At 36.7% G+C, this 18,665-nt stretch overlaps 1 protein-coding gene across 6 annotated transcripts in view; it reads left to right on the forward strand.

Moving 5' to 3' along the window:
• The window catches only part of LOC114250477 (cytotoxic granule associated RNA binding protein TIA1), a 137,613-nt gene that overhangs the window by 41,829 nt on the left and 77,119 nt on the right, over positions 1–18,665 (forward strand). For 4 of the 6 annotated variants that reach the window (XM_028184364.2, XM_089731213.1, XM_089731212.1 and 1 more), the window contains exon 2: positions 15,277–15,714. The exons of the other annotated variants lie outside the window; for them this stretch is intronic. In XM_028184364.2, coding sequence (XP_028040165.2) covers positions 15,519–15,714 — 196 coding nt within the window. In that variant the 5' untranslated portion in view covers positions 15,277–15,518. The remainder of the gene's footprint in view (positions 1–15,276; positions 15,715–18,665) is intronic. 6 annotated transcript variants of the gene reach the window in all.

Consider the following 18,665-nt stretch of genomic DNA (forward strand, 5'->3'; position numbering starts at 1 on the left):
AGAATCTTATTATTTTTTATTAATTAAATACATTAAACCAATAAAAAAAACATTACACACACCACCATGTATTTGAAACACACTCGCATATACACTGTTTTCTTTATTTTTATTATCAAACTTTTGTTATTATTTAAAGTCTGTGGTCAAATTGACAACAGATTATTAATGTTTGCCTATAATATTTCTTGTCAGATTTTGTAAGATTTTTTTTATTTAGTTTGTTATCAACAGATGTTGCTGCACGTAAATTCAACAATTCCTGAATCGCGGTGACGAGATGTTACACAGTTGATAGACGTTCTCGTATTTCTCTATCATACTTACCTGGCGTAGGGATACCGTGATCATGCAGGCAGTTCCCCCAGGGCGAGACAGCTCCATTGCACTGCGGAGTGGTTGACGCTTACGATTATTTTTATCAATAAAAAATGTATACCCGAATAATTATTTTCTTTATACCTCGATTTAAAATTAATATTTTTATAATATGGAACTTCGTTCCTATCCGGTGTCCCACGATATGTACCACACATATTTTTTTTTTGGTTCAACACGCGTTTTAATCCTTAAATCGTTAAAAACTCGCAATCATCCTCAGACTTTTGTTTTAGTTCGGTTTTTATACGGAACATAAACTTACTAATGCAAACGTTTACGGTTACTTTAGTAAGTTGTCCGGATTGTCTGACCACGGCCCAAACGTAGTTCCCTCACTCGTTCAACAGAACCAAAGACGTGACTGGAATCTGAGCCCTGCAGTGGCGGCGTTTGACCAAAGAATCCGCTAGAAGTATTCACTTGGTTAGGTTGCTCTCATTATATATATTTTTTTTATTGTTTAGATTGGTAGACGAGCTTACAGCCCACCTGGTGTTAAGTGGTCACCGGAGCCCATAGACATCTACGACGTAAATGCTGCCATCCACCTTGAGGTATAAGTTCTAAGGTCTCAAGTATAGTTACAACGGCTGCCCCACCCTTCAAACCGAAACGCATTACTGCTTCACGGCAGAAGTAGGCGGGGTGGTGGTACCTACCCGTGCGGACTCACAAAAGGTCCTACCACCAGTAAATTTGGATTCGGAATGTAGTTTCGCAAATTTTCCTAGTCATAGACGATTGAGAAGGTTTCTTCGTATCGTCTACTGTTAAAATTATCTAAAAGCCGGAAATAATCTAATAACAATAAACAGAGCGAGATTAAATCGAAAACTTCTTTTAATTGTGTTTACAGATCGCGGAAACCAAAAAGAATACAGTATTCGTTATGTTGTTCCTCTTGACAATGTCAAATTGACAATTTAAAAAACAAATAATAATATATATCTACAAAAGATTAAGGCTGTATAGTATGACACCTTTGCCTTTCCAGTTGGAAAAATAAAACTACCACTACATAAGTAATGTTGCCATGACTGCGACAAACATGATCAATGTTGTCAGCAATTAAGTTGAGTAACAATTTAAGTTTTCTCGTAGCTTCGTATACCGTCCACGCGCTAGGGTATTGTATTCAGAATTTCATTACAGCCTACCATGTCAACTTGGTAATTAGTTACCCTAAGGGGCATTAAGGACGAGAAATTTCGAGAAACGTTATCGATAATAATATTAACACGTGCAATATGCGGATGTGTCGAATTAGAATGTTAAAAAGTAATTTAAAGTTCGCATTGGTGCCCCAACGAAATAGCTGGAGTCTTAATTAGCTTGAGTATTTTATGTGGATCACTGTAAATCTTGTTTTTGTTTTTTCTCAAAAAGGCCTAATGCCTGCTTAGCCCATTAGAGATGTTCGATTTAAATTATGATTAGTTTAAAGATAGAGAGAGAGAGAGAGAGAAAGAAAGAGAGAGAGAGAGAGAGAGTGCTTTATTGTACACAAAAAAAAATGTAAAACGGAATGTATTCGACAAACGGAAGATCTTCCACCGAGTGGGTGATATTGCTCGGTAGACCGACGATCCGAATGTTGTTGTTCGGAACTTGTATATATGCAAGGTTATCTTGAAAATGTCGTAAGCGAGATTAAGGCATCTGTCAAATAACTTGTGTTGTATGATGGCTACCCGGCACATCAAAGAAAGTAAGGAGAGGGGAGTTCGTAAAGTCAATGCATTTCTAAAAATTGATCATAAAGAAAGCCTTGGTATAATATATTTTATTAGTTTTAAAGGCTTTGTACCAAGAATTAACTATCTATTTATTGGAACGAAGTTCCTTATCGCGCGTTGTGAAAGGGGGCTAGACGGAAAAAATTCTTACGAAAAGTTGTCACGACACTTTTGTCGATAAGGAAAAGACGCAGGCAGTGAGTGCTACGCCAAACAAACAATTAATATTGGTGTAGAGCACTAAGTAGACGAGCAGCGTAGCGGCGTAGCAGCCGACGTAGCGCAGCCGCCGGTCGCCACAAGGAGACATTGTGTGAAGGATCGCGTGTTGTAAAGTGACAATTCGGGGCTTTTCGGAAGCTTAATAAGCCTCAATATCCTTAATATAACTCAAGTGGAGAAGGGTATTGTATCCAACTATATGTAGATATAATTATAATTATTTTACAAATAGAACTGCACGACCCGACAGTGGCGTGACTGTTGTTTACATTGAATTGTAATAAAATAAATTTTTTAATAAAATAAAGTTTTATTACAATTCCTTCACTGATTAATCGAAAGGAACTTCGTTCCATCCGGGTGTCCCTTGACAACTCTCAAGTTTTTGTTTTTTTTCTGGTATGCTAAATAATATTCTATTACGATGCATACAGTAGGGATTATTAAAAATGATACGTTAATATTTTCTTTGGGTTATCGCGAGCCGTCAACGTAATTAACACGTCAGTATTCAAAATCGATCGATAACTTGTTAACCCATCACTAGTAACCTACGAATATTCAACTGAATATTTTGTCGGTAGTTTACACAGTTTGACAAACACTGGACCTTTCCCTTTTAAATAAACGTTCATTAATTACTCAAACAGAGTACACGCTTTGACACCAGTTTCTCTACTTGTTCTAGAATTTCGAACGCAATCTTTATTAACATGAACGTTTTCCTTTATCCGGTCATGTGAAGTTTAAAAGTAGTTGATTATAGGGCGGATGGCGGGCAGCCATTATAGAACATAAGATATTTGACAGATACCTGAATCTCACTAGCGACATTTTCAAGATAAGCTTACATATATTATATACAAGTTCTGCACAACAAATTTTATCTCTTCTTCACTCGTTCGGAAGTTTTTTTTGTTTTTTTATTACGTAGATACGTGGACGAGCTCACAGCCCACCTGGTGTTAAGTGGTTACCGGAGGCATAGAGCTCTATAACGTAAATGCGCCACCCACCTTGAGATATAAGTTCTAAGGTCTCAATATAGTTACATCCTTCAAACCGAAACGCATTCCTGTTTCACGGCAGAAATAGGCAGGGTGGTGGTACCTACAAGTGCGGACTCACAAGAGGTCCTACCACTACCACCTATCAACTTGTATATTTGCAAACTAATCGATGCTATTTTTTATTAATGTTATTCTACTCTATGACGGCTATCGATAAATATTAATTAAAAAATAAACATTGTCTGAAAGAAATTATGCAAATGATGAAAACGTCCATGGCACTTTTGTATATTTGATGTCTTCATTTCTTTGTGCACAATAAAATTGAATATTTTATCTTTGATTGACTCGGTGGTGCAGAAGTTAGCGCCCCTGACTATTGTACCGAGGGCGCGGGATTCGATTCTCAGATCGGGAAAATATTCATGTAACGAATAGGTTTGTTTGGTCTTTTTCTAGGTCGGCGCAACGTCACTGTTTAGTTAATTAAAAATATTCGTAGTTAAAGTTAACTGTTTAAGCTTTACCTAAATAATTACTATTTTTCTCAATTTGACTATAGACGTCAAGAACAAAGGTTTGACAATAAACTGTTTCTTTAATGTAACGCATATCAACAACTGCTTAAGACGGTAGTCAAGAAAATTCATGACTAAGCTATCCCCCCTATTCTACCATAAATACGAGTGACTATTGTTTGCCCACTGAGTGTCTCGCCGGATCTACTCAGTGGGTCGCGTTTCCGATCCAGTGGTAGATTTTGCGAAGCACTGCTCTTGCTAGGGCCAGTGTTAGCAACACTTCCGGTTTGAGCCCCACGAGCTCACCTACATATTAGGGCGAAGCTGAAATAGCCTCACAAGGCTATCAGCAAAGGCAGGAAAAAAAAACCGCACAGAGCATTCCGACTCGAGCAGCCGACTGAGGCGGAGCTCTCTGTTGCTATCGTTGTACACTTGAAATCTAATAAAGGGAATTCATTGGAAAAGTGGGTCTTAGTTACTGTCACTGTGGAAAGCAATGATAATAATGAAAAGAATGGCACCAATAATTACCACCTACCACCTACACTTACATATAAATATATACGTTTAAATAATAAAACCAAGAAAATAATGTATAACAGCAATTCACGTTTTTATTTTAATTTAAATAACAAATTCACTGTTTTTTTTTCCCTCGGATCGCTTCATTTATTTGTTTTTGTCGATTTAAAACTCGCACAGCTGACTTCCTTTGCTGTAGCAGAAGCGCGACGAATATGTATTTTCCGAAATGAAAATACCGTTTTCATATATATGTTCGCTTTAGACGTAAAATTCAGGGTATTGTAGAATAGAGAACGAATGGAGACGCAATTACAATTACAATTATTGATCAAAATTACGTAAATAAATAAAACAGTTTCGATTTTGATTAATAATTAAAATCCATTATTTTTTTGAAGTTGTACTTCTTTAGGCGCGTCATGAAAAATTGATGAGAGTGAAATTTTACGATGCGCGCGCACCGTGACACAAAATTAACAGATATGAAGTTGCCCACAAGTGCTCCAATACAATTGAGGTTAACTATCCGTATGTATTAGGTATTTAGTAATGTAAATGACAAAATTATTATTAAATATAATTCATACTAAATATTATTCAATTATTAACGTTAAATATTTATTATTAACTATTTAATATTAAAAAAAATATATATAAAAATAAAGTATAACTTCTTACGCGCGTACATAAGTACACGCACCTTTTTTTTTAGGCTACGCGTAAGATGTTTTTCATCTCTCGTACATAGACGAAGATTTTTATTTCACGTGCATCATATCATAGATTTTGCTATTGAGAATTGAGTATTATGATATTAGCAGCACTACAGACGCTTGGGTGTCAGATACACATTTTGGATTTGCCGCAAAGCCCTAACCCGTGACATATTCAAGGGTAGTGTAGCTTTCTACTATTGGTGGTGCAGGATAATTCAGGACACAGTTATTAAGGGAGGCCACCAACCTAAGCATTGAGGACACTTATAGAGAATATAGAGAAGGAGTACTGCACTCCTGTGTTATTTTTTTTATAATGATTAAAAAAATAATTGATTCAATAAATAAAAAACATTAGACACACACACGCATACATACTCTTTTGTTTATTGTTAAAGTCTGTGCTCAAATTGAGGATAGATTAATATTGTATATTGAATAAAACATAAAAATGAATAAAGTAAATTCAAAGTACATGATAAACTAATAAAACATTTTCAATCTCAAAGAGTGGACATGCCGTGGCCAAATGAGACAGGTTTTTGAGGTAATTTCGTGACGTCACGAAATCTAAATTACCCACATCATGATTTGGAAATATTTATTTTCTATAAGCAATGGCACATTCCTAGTTTGCTCGGTAGACTGACAATCCGAATGTTACTGAAGCATGTATATGTGAATTCAACTTAAAAATATCGTTAGCGCGATTCAGGTACCTGTTAAAACATCTTCTATTCTATAATATCGGCTGCTACAACCTAGTATTAGTATTCGTGAGCGAAACTAACCATTTGCCAGAAGGGAATGTGTGAAAATACGCAAAAAATGTTAGAAGTCTTCGTGGCCTAAAGGATAAGACGTCCGGTGCATTCGTGTTGAAGCGATGCACCGGTGTTCGAATCCCGCAGGCGGGTACCAATTTTTCTAATGAAATACGTACTCGACAAATGTTCACGATTCACTTCCACGGTGAAGGAACAACATCGTGTAATAAAAATCGAGCCCGCAAAATTATAATTTGCGTAATCACTGGTGGTAGGACCACTTGTGAGTTCGCGCGGATAGATGCCACCGCCCTGCCTATTTCTGCCGTGAAGCAGTAATGCGTTTCGGTTTGAAGGGTGGGGCAGCCGTTGTAACTATACTGAGACTTTAGAACTTGTATCTCAAGGTGGGTGGCGCGTCTACGTTGTAGATGTATATGGGCTCCAGTAACCACTTAACACCAGGTGGGCTGTGAGCTCATCCACCCATCTAAGCAATAATAAAAAAAAACCAGTGAAATTAAGCCCTCACTTGAAAATACTGATGCTCTACAAATTCCTATCAGTATATTCCCTGTACATTTTGAAGCGAATGGAATACGTTTTAATGCAAAGCGGAACGTCATAGTATATTCTGTTTGTCTTTGACGCAGGCGGAGTTGGCTGTGTAGGTATTTGTTGTTTGCTGTTCCACGGTTAATAATTTTTCCTGCCTACGATAGTACGTATAGTTAAATATTTAGTTTGAACTTGTTCGTTCATAATTGAAGAAGCCTAGACGGAAATTACGTGGGGTTTCAATTTTCGCCAATGAAATTAGCATTATGCTCACAAATGCTCACAAATTTTGATGGTGAACGTACAAAATCGAATCGCAAATTTTGAGAATTGACACAAATATTGGCGACAGGGCGTATCATGTTATAAGCCCGTCCGGATAGTTTGCCTTATTCTAGTTAGTTCGGTAGTTAAGATAGACGAATCGACTCTTTTTAAAAACACTTAGTAAATAACAGAATCTTAGTATTTTCATCCGGCGTCTCAAGTTGTTAAAAACCGAAGGCTAATAAACTGCCAGACCTCATGATACTATTAGTTCGTTCTGTATGAAATGAGGCGTGGATTGGCTGGAATAGCACCTTAGGCTACCAGCGAATAGGTAGGGAAAAAAAGAGGCATGAAAAACCATGGAGTATTCTTTATAACAAACATTAAAGATTTTACAAAATCGATACTGGGAACTATGGCCTCGCATAAAGCCAATTACCGTACTGATAAAAACTATTAATCATTAATGAAGAGGTCTTTATAAATGCAAACTAGCACCTACGTTATGAGCTTCCATTTCACTTCTAATAATAAGGTTTTATTTATTCATATATTTAATATATATTCAACAGGGTACTATATATTAAATAAGGACCTTATTCAAGGTTTGTCGGAAACTGAAAGCAATACTTTACCGCTAATGTAGGAGAAGCGGTGTGTTTTAATAATGTTTTGTTTGTCAATGTGACTGTAATTCACTAAGTAAATACTAGAGCCATCTTCATGCTTTTTATTTTTTTTATTGCTTAGGTGGGTGGACGAGCTCACAGCCCACCTGGTGTTAAATAGTTACTGGAGCCCATAGACATCTATAACGTAAGATACGCCACCCACCTTGAGATATAAGTTTTAAGGTCTCAGTATAGTTAAAACGGCTGCTCCACCCTTCAAACCGAAACGCATTACTGCTTCACGGCAGAAATAGGCAGGGCGTGGTACCTACCCGTGCGGACTAACAAGAGGTCCTGTCACCAGGAATTACACAAATTATAATTTTGCGGGTTTGATTTTTACTACACGATATTATTCCTTCACCGTGGAAGTCAATCGTGAGCACTTGTTGAGTACGTATTTCATTAGAAAAATTGGTACCCGCCTGCGGGTTTCGAACACCCTTGCATCGCTAGATACGAATGCACCGGACGTCTTATCCTTTAGGCCACGACGACTCAGTCAATTAATCATAACTAGAGGTCCGCAGTAGTCGAAATTCGACTATAATTAATAGGAATTGTAAGTTTGTACACTACTATGATTGCATTTTATACTTCTATAATCACAAATTTCGCCTAGACTACACTATAAAAATATTAACAAAGACAAACAATATTTAATCTATTCTCAATTTGACAACAGACGTCAAGAACAAAAGTTTGACAATAAATAGTATGTATGCGTGTGTGCGTCAAATATAATGGTATGTAGTGTGTGTAATGTTTTCTTTATTGATTTAATGTATATTTTATGTATTATTTAAAAAAATTGCATTGTGCACTTCTTCTCTACATTCTCTATAAGTGTGGAAAATTTCATACTCCTCCGTCCGCGCAATTTTCGTAAAAAGGGATACAAAGTTTTTGCTTCACGTATTAATATATAGATGAAATTTTGCATACACGATGCTGACGTATTGAAAACGATATTGGTATTGTTCCGTGTAAGATACTTACTATATTTATTCTTATTTTTCATTTTCTCAGATAAACGTGTTATACATATATTTTTATGTTGTGTATGAGAATTTGCATATATCTGATATATGCATAAATTTTATATTATTTTTATCATATAGTAATATGTTCGTTGTTGTAAATATGTTAGATATATATAAAGTATAAATACCGTGTGTGTGTTTGTATATGTATATAATATTATAATTTTTCTTATTTCTCAAAATGGAATGCATATATCACAGGACTCTCTATACCGCCCTTTATAGATTGGTAGAGAATGCCTCAGGTATTAAATCTGCTATTGTACTTTTGTGCATAAAGCATAAATATATACAAGAACTAGCTGACCCGGCAGACTTCGTAGTGCCTCAATCGATAAATAAAATACCTAAACTTTTGTATAAAATAAACTTAAAACAAACAAAAGGAATCCATCCGACGGGGGACACATGACAAAGGAAAAACAAAATTGGTATTTTTATTTAACTCCGAGCATTTTCATATTTATCTACCTTTTAAACCTTCTCTAGACTTCCGCAAATAACTCAAAATCAAAATTAGCCAAATCGGTCCAGCCGTTCTCGAGTTTTAGCGAGACTAACGAACAGCAATTCATTTTTATCTATACCTATATATTAATACGTGAAGCAAAAACTTTGTGCCCCTTTTTACGAAAATTACGCGGACGGAGGAGTATGAAATTTCCCACACTTATAGAGAATATAGAGAAGGAGTGCACAATGCTAATATTTTTTGAAAATAATGCATAAAATATACATTAAATCAATAAAGAAAACATTGCACACACTACCATGTATTTGAAACACACACACGCATGCATATTATTTATTTATTGTCATACTTTTCTTATTGCATAAAGTCTATGGTCAAATTGAGAATAGATTAAATATTGTTTGTCTTTGTTAATATTTGTCTAAAGTGTAGTCTTGGCGAAATCTGTGATCATAATAGAAGTATAATAAAAAGTATTTGACTATAGAACCATAATAATGCTCAAACTTATAATTTCAATTAATTATAGTCGAATTTCGACTACTGCGGGACCACTAGTATATATAGATAGATAACGCGCGAGCACAACCTCGAATAACAGCGTAAAGAAAACTTCATTAAGTCCCGCTGTATTTTCGATTGAAGCGTAACAAATACAAAAAAAAAACCCGACACATACATATTATATGTAGTATATATTTTTTGAGTTCGTTTCGGGAGTCACAAAAGAGCAAGTTCTGAGGCCGGCGGCGATCGCTTTGAACGTTGCCGACGTGTTTACATTTCATTTACCGGCCGCGGAACCTTGTTTCACTTACAGCGGTTTTTGATTTATTAAAAAATAATATTTGTTAAAGTTACGGACGCCGATAGGACCCAAGTCTAGAAGAAATGGAATTACGTACCTTCCTTTATACTCATCTTTGTAGTTACGTACCTAATCAGGTTCCTACGAATGTACCTTTAGCTACTTATATACCGACAATTTAAGTAACGAATGGCTATAGTACCAAAGTCTATAAGAAGTGGCACTACGTACCATAATGCTCACCTAGTTACGTACCTACCCACGTTCCTGAGAATGTACTTAGCTATTTAGAAACCGATTAAAAGTTAAAGTTACGAACAGCGATAGGTCTGAAGTCTATAAAAAGGGTGCGTGTACTTATGTACGCGCGTAAGAAGTTATACTTTATTTTTATTAAATTTATTTCTTTTATTTTTAATTTAAATTTTAATCAATTTGAAAAAAAATCGATTAAACAACATCCTCAAACACGCATATTGGACATACCTTTTCTTGACATCGTATAAATTCGGTAATTCTCGGTACGGTTCGGAAAGTTCACCTGCGGCTATATTCAGACTCGCCAAATTACGTCGGTCGTATTTTAATGAGCGATTTAGTGGGCAACTTCATTCTGTTAACTTTGTGTCACGGTGCGCGCGCATCGTAAAATTTCACTCTCATCAATTTTTCATAACGCGCCTAAAGAAGTATGGCACTACGTACCTTACTTAAAGCTTACCTAGTTACGTACCTACCCACATACCTGCGAATGTACTTAGCTACTTAGATACATTTTTCATTATTTAAATGCGACCACCCACCCTGAGATGCAAGGCGATAATATCAACAATATTTTACTGCTCCTCAAACTAGAGTCCCTGAGTGTTCGCTGAAGTGAAATTATAAGTTTGAACATTGTTATGCTTCTATTGTCAAAGACTATTATTTCTATAATAACAGATTTCGCCAAGACTAAAGACAAATAATTTTAAAGACAAACAATAATAATCTATTCTCAATTTGACCACAGACTCTTTTTCTTTTCTTTTTATTTGCTTAGATGGGTGGACGAGCTCACAACCCACCTGGTGTTAAGTGGTTACTGGAGTCCATAGACATCCACAACGTAAATGCGCCACCCACCTTGAGATATAAGTTCTAAGGTCTGAAGTATAGTTACAACGGCTGCCCCACCCTTGAAACCGAAACGCATTACTGCTTCACGGCAGTAATAGGCAGGGTGGTGGTACCCACCCGCGTGGACTCACAAGAGGTCCTACCACCAGTAAACCAGACTTTAAACAATAACAAAAGTTTGACAATAAACACAATAGATTTATTCATATGTGTGTTTTGTCAAATATGTGGCAGTGTATGTAATAATTTTTTTTCATTGATTTAATGTATTTTGTTATGCATTTTTTTTTTTAAATTATCATTCTGCACTCCTTCTCTATATTCTCTACAAGTGTAGGAAATTTCATACTCTTCAGTCCGCGCAATTATCGTAAAAAGGGGTAATATATAGATATCGGTCCGTGGGAGCTAAACCGCCTGTTGGATGCTGCTTCCAGCTGTGCTTACCCGACCATCTCTTTGCTGTTCTGTCATTGACTCGCTTCCCCTCCACCTATACACGTATGTTTATCTGTCTCTGGTAATTATAACACTTCTTCTTCTCAGTCGTGTGCGCTCTTGGCAGAGTGGTCGTCGCCTTCACAAGACGTCGCCATTTCTTGTGCACTCGTTGACGGAAGCATTCAGAGCAGCCTTTGGTTGAGTAATGATTGGTTTTTTACTGGTGGTAGGACCTCTTGTGAGTTCGCACGGGTAGGTACCACCATCCTGCCTCTTTCTGCCGTGAAGCAGTAATGCATTTCGATTTGAAGGGCGGGGCAGCCGTTGTAACTATACTAAGACCTTAGAATTCATATCTCATTCATGTCTATGGTCTCCAGTGACCAATCAACACCGGGTGAGCTATGAGCTAAAAACAAGAAGTCTCCTAAATTGGGTCCGGATGACCGTGCGTGATTTGTGTCCAGTTAATATTATTGACAGGTAGTCTCTATTCGCAAGCAGCCTCACTAGAGACTCCTCGGATCTCTCCAGGCCCTTTCGTCACTCTGAAACACTCGTCAAAGGGTTAATGCGACGGTTTTTAATGTCCACTGCGGAATTTATTTCACTGAACCGCCCCGTTTTAACGTACCGTCGTCAAAAAAGAAACGGGAAAAATTATAGAAAAAATTAAATGTTTTTGACACACGTTTCAATGGTTTTGTGTGAATCACTTCAAAAGGTTTTCATAATTTTTGTGGCCCAATTATTTTATTTTTTATTATTTTTTTCACTAAACGAGCTTTGAAATATAATATTATAATAAAAAATTTCGTTATTTTGTTAATACATACTATGCAAAATCGAGATTAGAACTGTTGAAGCATGGATTCAGAAATAAAATTTAGAGCTTTTTTTAGTGGCCGCGGGCCATTTGACTTAGAAAAGACATGACAAACTAATTAGTGACAATGTGCCTCTGTTTTATATTTACTTAAATTTATATTTCTGCCGCAAAGCAGTAATGCGTTCCCGTTTCAAGGGTGGGGCAACGTTGCACTATAGAACTGAGACACAAAATACATCTTATAGCGGGTGGCGGCATTTACGCTGATGATGTCTATGGGCTCCGGTAACCACTTAACACCAGGTGGGCCGTGAGCTCGTTCCGCATAAAGCATTAAAAAAGCCCGTTTTTCAGCTTCACCAATGTAACGGCACTTACGAACAAATGCACTTTCGGTATAGACAGCTTTTTGAAGAAGCTTTGATAATTTAACATAACCAATGCGTTTTACAAAATTATATGTTGATTTTATATGATGTTTGTTTTACTGTCAGTAATGTAGAGTAGCGCAGATGTCATACTACACAAAAAGGGTACCCTCTCGCATTAAGCTCTACAAAATCGACCGCGCCCTGCTACGGAGCTACGACGTAGCATCCACGTAGCCTCTACTGCGTAGCTACGAAATATTACGAATTATCACATCTTAACGCGATTAACTGGTGGCGTAGAAGCCTTGTACATGAGAGAAAGAAAGAGAGAGAGAATATACTTTATTGCACACCAAAACACAATTAACATTTAGTCAACAAGCAGAGTTGTACAATTAGCGGTCTTATCACTAAAAGCGATCTCTTCCAGACAACCGTTTTATTTACAGATATTCTGAAAAGTTAAAGATACAGCAGGTATGTTGCGGTGTATTATTAATATGTATTATTAACGAAAATACATACCTACAATAAATAGATATATACCATTTACATATAATATAAAATCACTATATGGTTTATGTACCAATACACGTACTTACATACACATAATAAATCAACAGCACCAACATACAAACAAACAATACTAAGCGGATAAGTAATGCTCCTTCATCATCCTTTTAAAGTAGGTTAAAGTTGGAGTGTATGTTGTGTTCATATCCATCCAGTGTGCTTTGTAAAATTGACCTCATAAAAGTCCTCGTTGTTATTAATTTCTCTTACGTCCGAACCGCACTTCAATCTTTTTGACACTGGTCACCTGGGTTATACGAGCAAAGTTATAGAAAGCCTACATTATCAACAACATTTAAGCTTAGGGGCTTCTGCTACAAGATGTCGCTAGTTTCCATACAAAAAAATATTTGTCTTAAAGTACTGAGACTAGAATGAATTAATGATTTTGCAAAAAGCCTATACCCAATCGCATTCACCTCCGATTTCAGCAAGACAATGAACATTGTACACACTATTAGTTGACGGGCTCTCAACACAGATAAGTTCGCGATATTTCGACGCTAATTACAGCGCCATGCATAGATAGTTGTAGATAAGCAACTCAAGCACTCAACAAAAATGTTTACGGGTGTCGGCTACTGGATGGCTTCGCTTCGATTAGTTTCGCATTGCTCCTGTTACTGTAGATGGCAGTAACATACTACTTATCCTATATTTTATTATTAATGAAGAAATTTATAAATTTTCAGAAATCACAAATTGATTAAGCTTCGTCAATTTGTCTATAACAAATAAAGGCTTGTATGATTTATTAATTTTTTATTTGCCGTCTTTAATTGTTCAATAATTAAATGCCTTAATTTTAACAACATATAAATTTAGGGGAATTCGCTACAAGATGTCGTTAGTTTCCCTACAAAAAAATATTTGTCTTAAAGTACAGCAGTTTCAGGGCCCTGGTGCCATGGTCAACTACAGACTGAGACTGCCAGTTGGAGGTTGAGAGCAAAAAAATCTGCCTACCCTCTTTCTAGTTCATATTTGGATGCCACCACTCACCACATACCCGACGACTCGCCCTGACAAAATACACTAACGCTATCCAGAATTTATCTCTCAAACTTTGAGAACCAATCGTTTGCTTACTAAACTTAATACCGTATTCGATCCAATTGCTAAACTTCTAGTTTAGAACCATTTACGAGCATATAGTAGTGTGTACAATGTAGACGCCGGCGAAAATTGAAAACGTCTCAAGACAATGATCGTTTAAAGCAAAATTGACGGTTACATTGACAGTGTTAATTTATTAGGGTAAACTGCACGATAATTGGCACGTCTCTAACGTATCTTGATTTATTTCTATTACACGCTCTCGAGTGTAACACTATTCTAACAAAACGTCTATATTTCATTATTTAATTAATACTTAGCATTGTCCTCTGTAAATGTTTTTAGTCAAAACGACTTTAATTATTTTAAAAATATATTATTCCGGAAATTACTAGTGGTAGGACCTCTTTGTGAGTCCGCGTGGGTGGGTACCACCGCCCTGCCTGTTTCTGCCGTGAAGCAGTAATGCGTTTCGGTTTGAAGGGTGGGGCAGCCGTTGTAGCCTATACTGAGATCTTAGATCTTATATCGCAAGGTGGGTGGCGCATTTACGTTGTAGATGTCTATGGACTCCAGTAACCACTTAACACCAGGTGGGCTGTGAGCTCGTCCACCCATCTAAGCAATAAAAAAAAAAAAAAACAAATTCCATATATTATTCTGATCCTTACAGTTATGTAGTCACAAATGACTGAGATATATTAATTGCTAATAATATAAGGATATAAAAAAAGCGACGACATTAAACCGTAAAAGCATTTTTAAATGTATCTGCGACTCGTGAAAACCAAAGAATATACTAGAAGTATCCTTCTGATTTTTATATTAAGTTACTGATGACATCCCTCCACTAACTTATTTTTAATAAGCTAGTATCCGACATCCGTGTAAATGGATCCGTGGCAATCATATTAATATGCGCATTCAAAATGAGAGAGACAATCTTGTTTTTACAAAAAAAAAACTGCATCAATAGCATATTCGTGTTTCGGCTCTATAGATTTGTGTCCGTAATAAAGAATAATTTTTATTATTTATTTGCGTTGATAAATAATGAAATTGTAATGTGGTTTACCCTAAAGTTGTTTACGAATTATTGATTACGCTCACAAAATAAAACCGTTAATCTTGCTTCAAATTTCAATAGAGACATTTCAATAACTAACTTAACGCATCATTTTCAGTTAAAATAAACCGCTAAGAGACAAAAAAACAAAACGTAAGCTATAATAATATGTGACCATATAAAATATCGATTAGAACAATAAGATGATTTAAACGGGATATAAAATCGAGAAAATCGAAATAAAAAAAAGCGCAAAATTTTGAAATACGCGAGATGAAATCGGCTTGAACAGTCGCGAAGCTGTGAATTAAAATGTTTTAAATTCGTACGTACGTATATCAACTGTGTTGTGTTTGCAAAATGCTAACAATGTCCGCGCTAATGATGCCCACACCCACAATGACGACGATGACGAACGCCGGCCCGATCCCCGTAGCCACCACGGCCAAGCTGGAGCCGGCCAAGCTATTGCAGCTGCCGCACCCAGCTCTGATGCAGCAGCTCCCACAGCAATCCCAGCACCACCACCAAACCCAGCACCCTAATAACAAACTCGGTAAGTACACGGAAAGCATCTTCAATCGAAATGTATATATTATAAGGCCATAAATTCCAAATATATTGCTAATCAGAAATCTTCAGGATATTTTCTTAGTTTTTATATTTTTATTTTCTGACAATTACATTACTATAGTATCCATGTTTAAAATAATTCTTTAACTTCACTGTCGGGTGTGTGTTTTAGCAGAAATATTCAGAATGGAAATTCTCTCAATGACATAATTTCCTGAAAATTGCCACAGGATAGAACGTTATCAAAGTCATTAAATTACTTATTAATTGAATACAATCAGCAAGCAAGAAACAACACAAGCAAAGGAGGAATACACCAGACTAATTTTAATGTACACTTATATTATAAACTAGCCGTACTCGCCCGCTTCTCTGGGCATTTAAAATTAACATTATTATTTATTGTCATTATTATTATGGAGTCCAACACTCATATAAAGCCTATCCATTAAGTACATGTATTTTCTACATGGATACCAAGTTTCAAGTCAATCGGATGCATGGTTCAATAGTTATAACGGAACATCTGTAAAAACCGCTGTAGATTTATATATTAGTATAGATGTCACAAATTAATAAAAACTAGTGGTCCCGCAGTAGTCGAAATTCGACTATAATTAATTGAAATTGTAAGTTTGTACACTATTATGATTCTATTTTATACTTCTATAATCACAAATTTCGCCAAGGCTACACTATAAAAAAATATTAATAAAGACCAACCAATATTTAATCTATTCTCAATTTGACAACAGACGTCAAGAACAAAAGTTTGACAATAAATAGTATGCATGCGTGTGTGCGTCAAATACATGGTATGTAGTGTGTGTAATGTTTTCTTTATTGATTTAATGTATCTTTTATGCAATTTTTTTAAAAAAATATTAGCATTGTGCACTTCTTCTCTATATTCTCTATAAGTGTGGAAAATTTCATACTCCTCCGTCCGCGCAATTTTCGTAAAAAGGGATACAAAGTTTTTGCTTCACGTATTATTAATAAAAATCAGTTGTGCTACACATCACCGGCACATGGCCCCGCACCATTTTTAAATTACACACAACTTTAACCAATCAGCTCGTTCGGATATCTATCCACTTAAAATATATTGTACATCATATCACCCCTAATTTCGTACTTCAGTTAAACACATATTCGAGTTACCAATACCATCTCCTTCGTATATTATATCACTATAATAACATCAATTAAAATAAATATTATATATAACATGATAATTACGTTATGAATTTTGTACTTAGTTATTTGAACGTTATTCACATATTGTAGTAACACGAGAAATTAATTAACCCATCATTAATTGTCGAAGCCTGAATTTTGCCAGCGGTAGTTTTTTTAGCAATGTTATTTTAGATTTTAAAATATTTTTGATTACGGTTAGCGGTTTTTTTTATGTAAGGATATCAGATCCGTCGATCAGCATAGACAAAGAGTTGAAATATGTCAGCAATTAATTAAAATCATGTGTAATTCTTTACGAATAAATTCTTTACATAAACTTTAAGTTACCGAATACAAAAGCAACGGTAGGAACGTCGTGAATCATTTTACTGCCTACAATAACTGTTCATCATTTTCCCCCATGAAAGCTTAAACAATTGAGACATAAACCATAAAAATAAAGGTATTATAATCCATTGGATTCTTAAAAAAGTGTATTCGTTGCGCGTTGCAGCAATCGCTCATGTGTCTGTTACAATAAAATGGCCCATAAAAATATTATTATACTATATATATTAGAACCGTTGCTTGTCGGCTATCTCTATACCATACGAAAAATTCTCATAGAAGTGGTTTTTCACGAGATACTCGTGAGATTGTGAGACTCGTGAGATAGTGAGAAGTTGCAAATGCTATTAAGATGCAATTGTCTTATTTGTTAATGACGACTGTATTTATAGTATATTTGGACAATGTACTGACTGCGTGCTTTTTTTTTTTGCTTGAGTCTATATCAGCGTCGCCTTAACTAGTAGGTGAGCTCACAGGGCTCAAACCTGATGACGTTGCTAACACGAACCCTAGCAAGAGCCGTGCTTCGCAGAATCTACCACCGGATCGGAAACGCGACCCACTGAGAAGAGCCGGCAAGAAACTCAGTGGGCTGTGTCTGAGGGTTAATTTACTCTTCGAGCCCTTCGTCGCAAGCGACGGGTTCGACGACAACGGTGACCGGTGCTTGAAGTACCTAAAAGCACCGTTAGTGGATCGAGAGGATCCGAAATGACGTGTTTGGGGCGACGTCGACTGCTTTCCATTCTGTCCGCAGAACCGGGAATGTAGTTACCGGCGGCCCCGATGAGAGGGTTCTCGTGTCGTGCCGCTTTATCGAAATGGCGCATTGATGCCGACTGCAGATACTTACTGATGGACTCTAAGTCCAGGTCGTCATGGAGGTCGACGTTCCTGACGAACCACGGAGCTTCGACGGCTATCCTGCAAAAACGGGATTCAATAACTTGGAATGATTTTAAGCGAGTGCGGGCTGCGTGAGCGAACACTACACTTGCATAGGTCATGACGGGGCGTATGCAAGTTTTGTAGAGTGTCACCTTATTTCTAAGGAATAATTTACTTCGAATGCATATCATCGAGTAAAGGCGTCCTAGTATGAAGGCGGCGCGGTCGCGTACCGTCTTTATGTGGGGGCGGAATGTCATCCCTCTGTCAGGGGTGACGCCTAAGTATTTGACCTTCGGGGCCCACGGTATGGGTTGGTCGTACATGATGATTGGGCGAATGGCGGAGGCGAAGGTGTTGACGCGCCTAGTCGGGAGTGGGATGCTCAATGTGGTGTTCGCCGGGCGACCCCTTTTGAAGAGCACCGCTGTGCTTCTCGTGGGGTTGGTGTCGATGCGCCACTTCCGGAACCACTATCCCATGGTGGTAGCTACGGTCTGGAGTCGCCGATGT

The sequence above is a fragment of the Bombyx mandarina genome, chromosome 11 (genome assembly GCF_030267445.1).
Source record: "Bombyx mandarina strain Sakado chromosome 11, ASM3026744v2".
In the NCBI taxonomy this organism is placed as follows: Eukaryota; Metazoa; Arthropoda; class Insecta; order Lepidoptera; family Bombycidae; genus Bombyx; species Bombyx mandarina.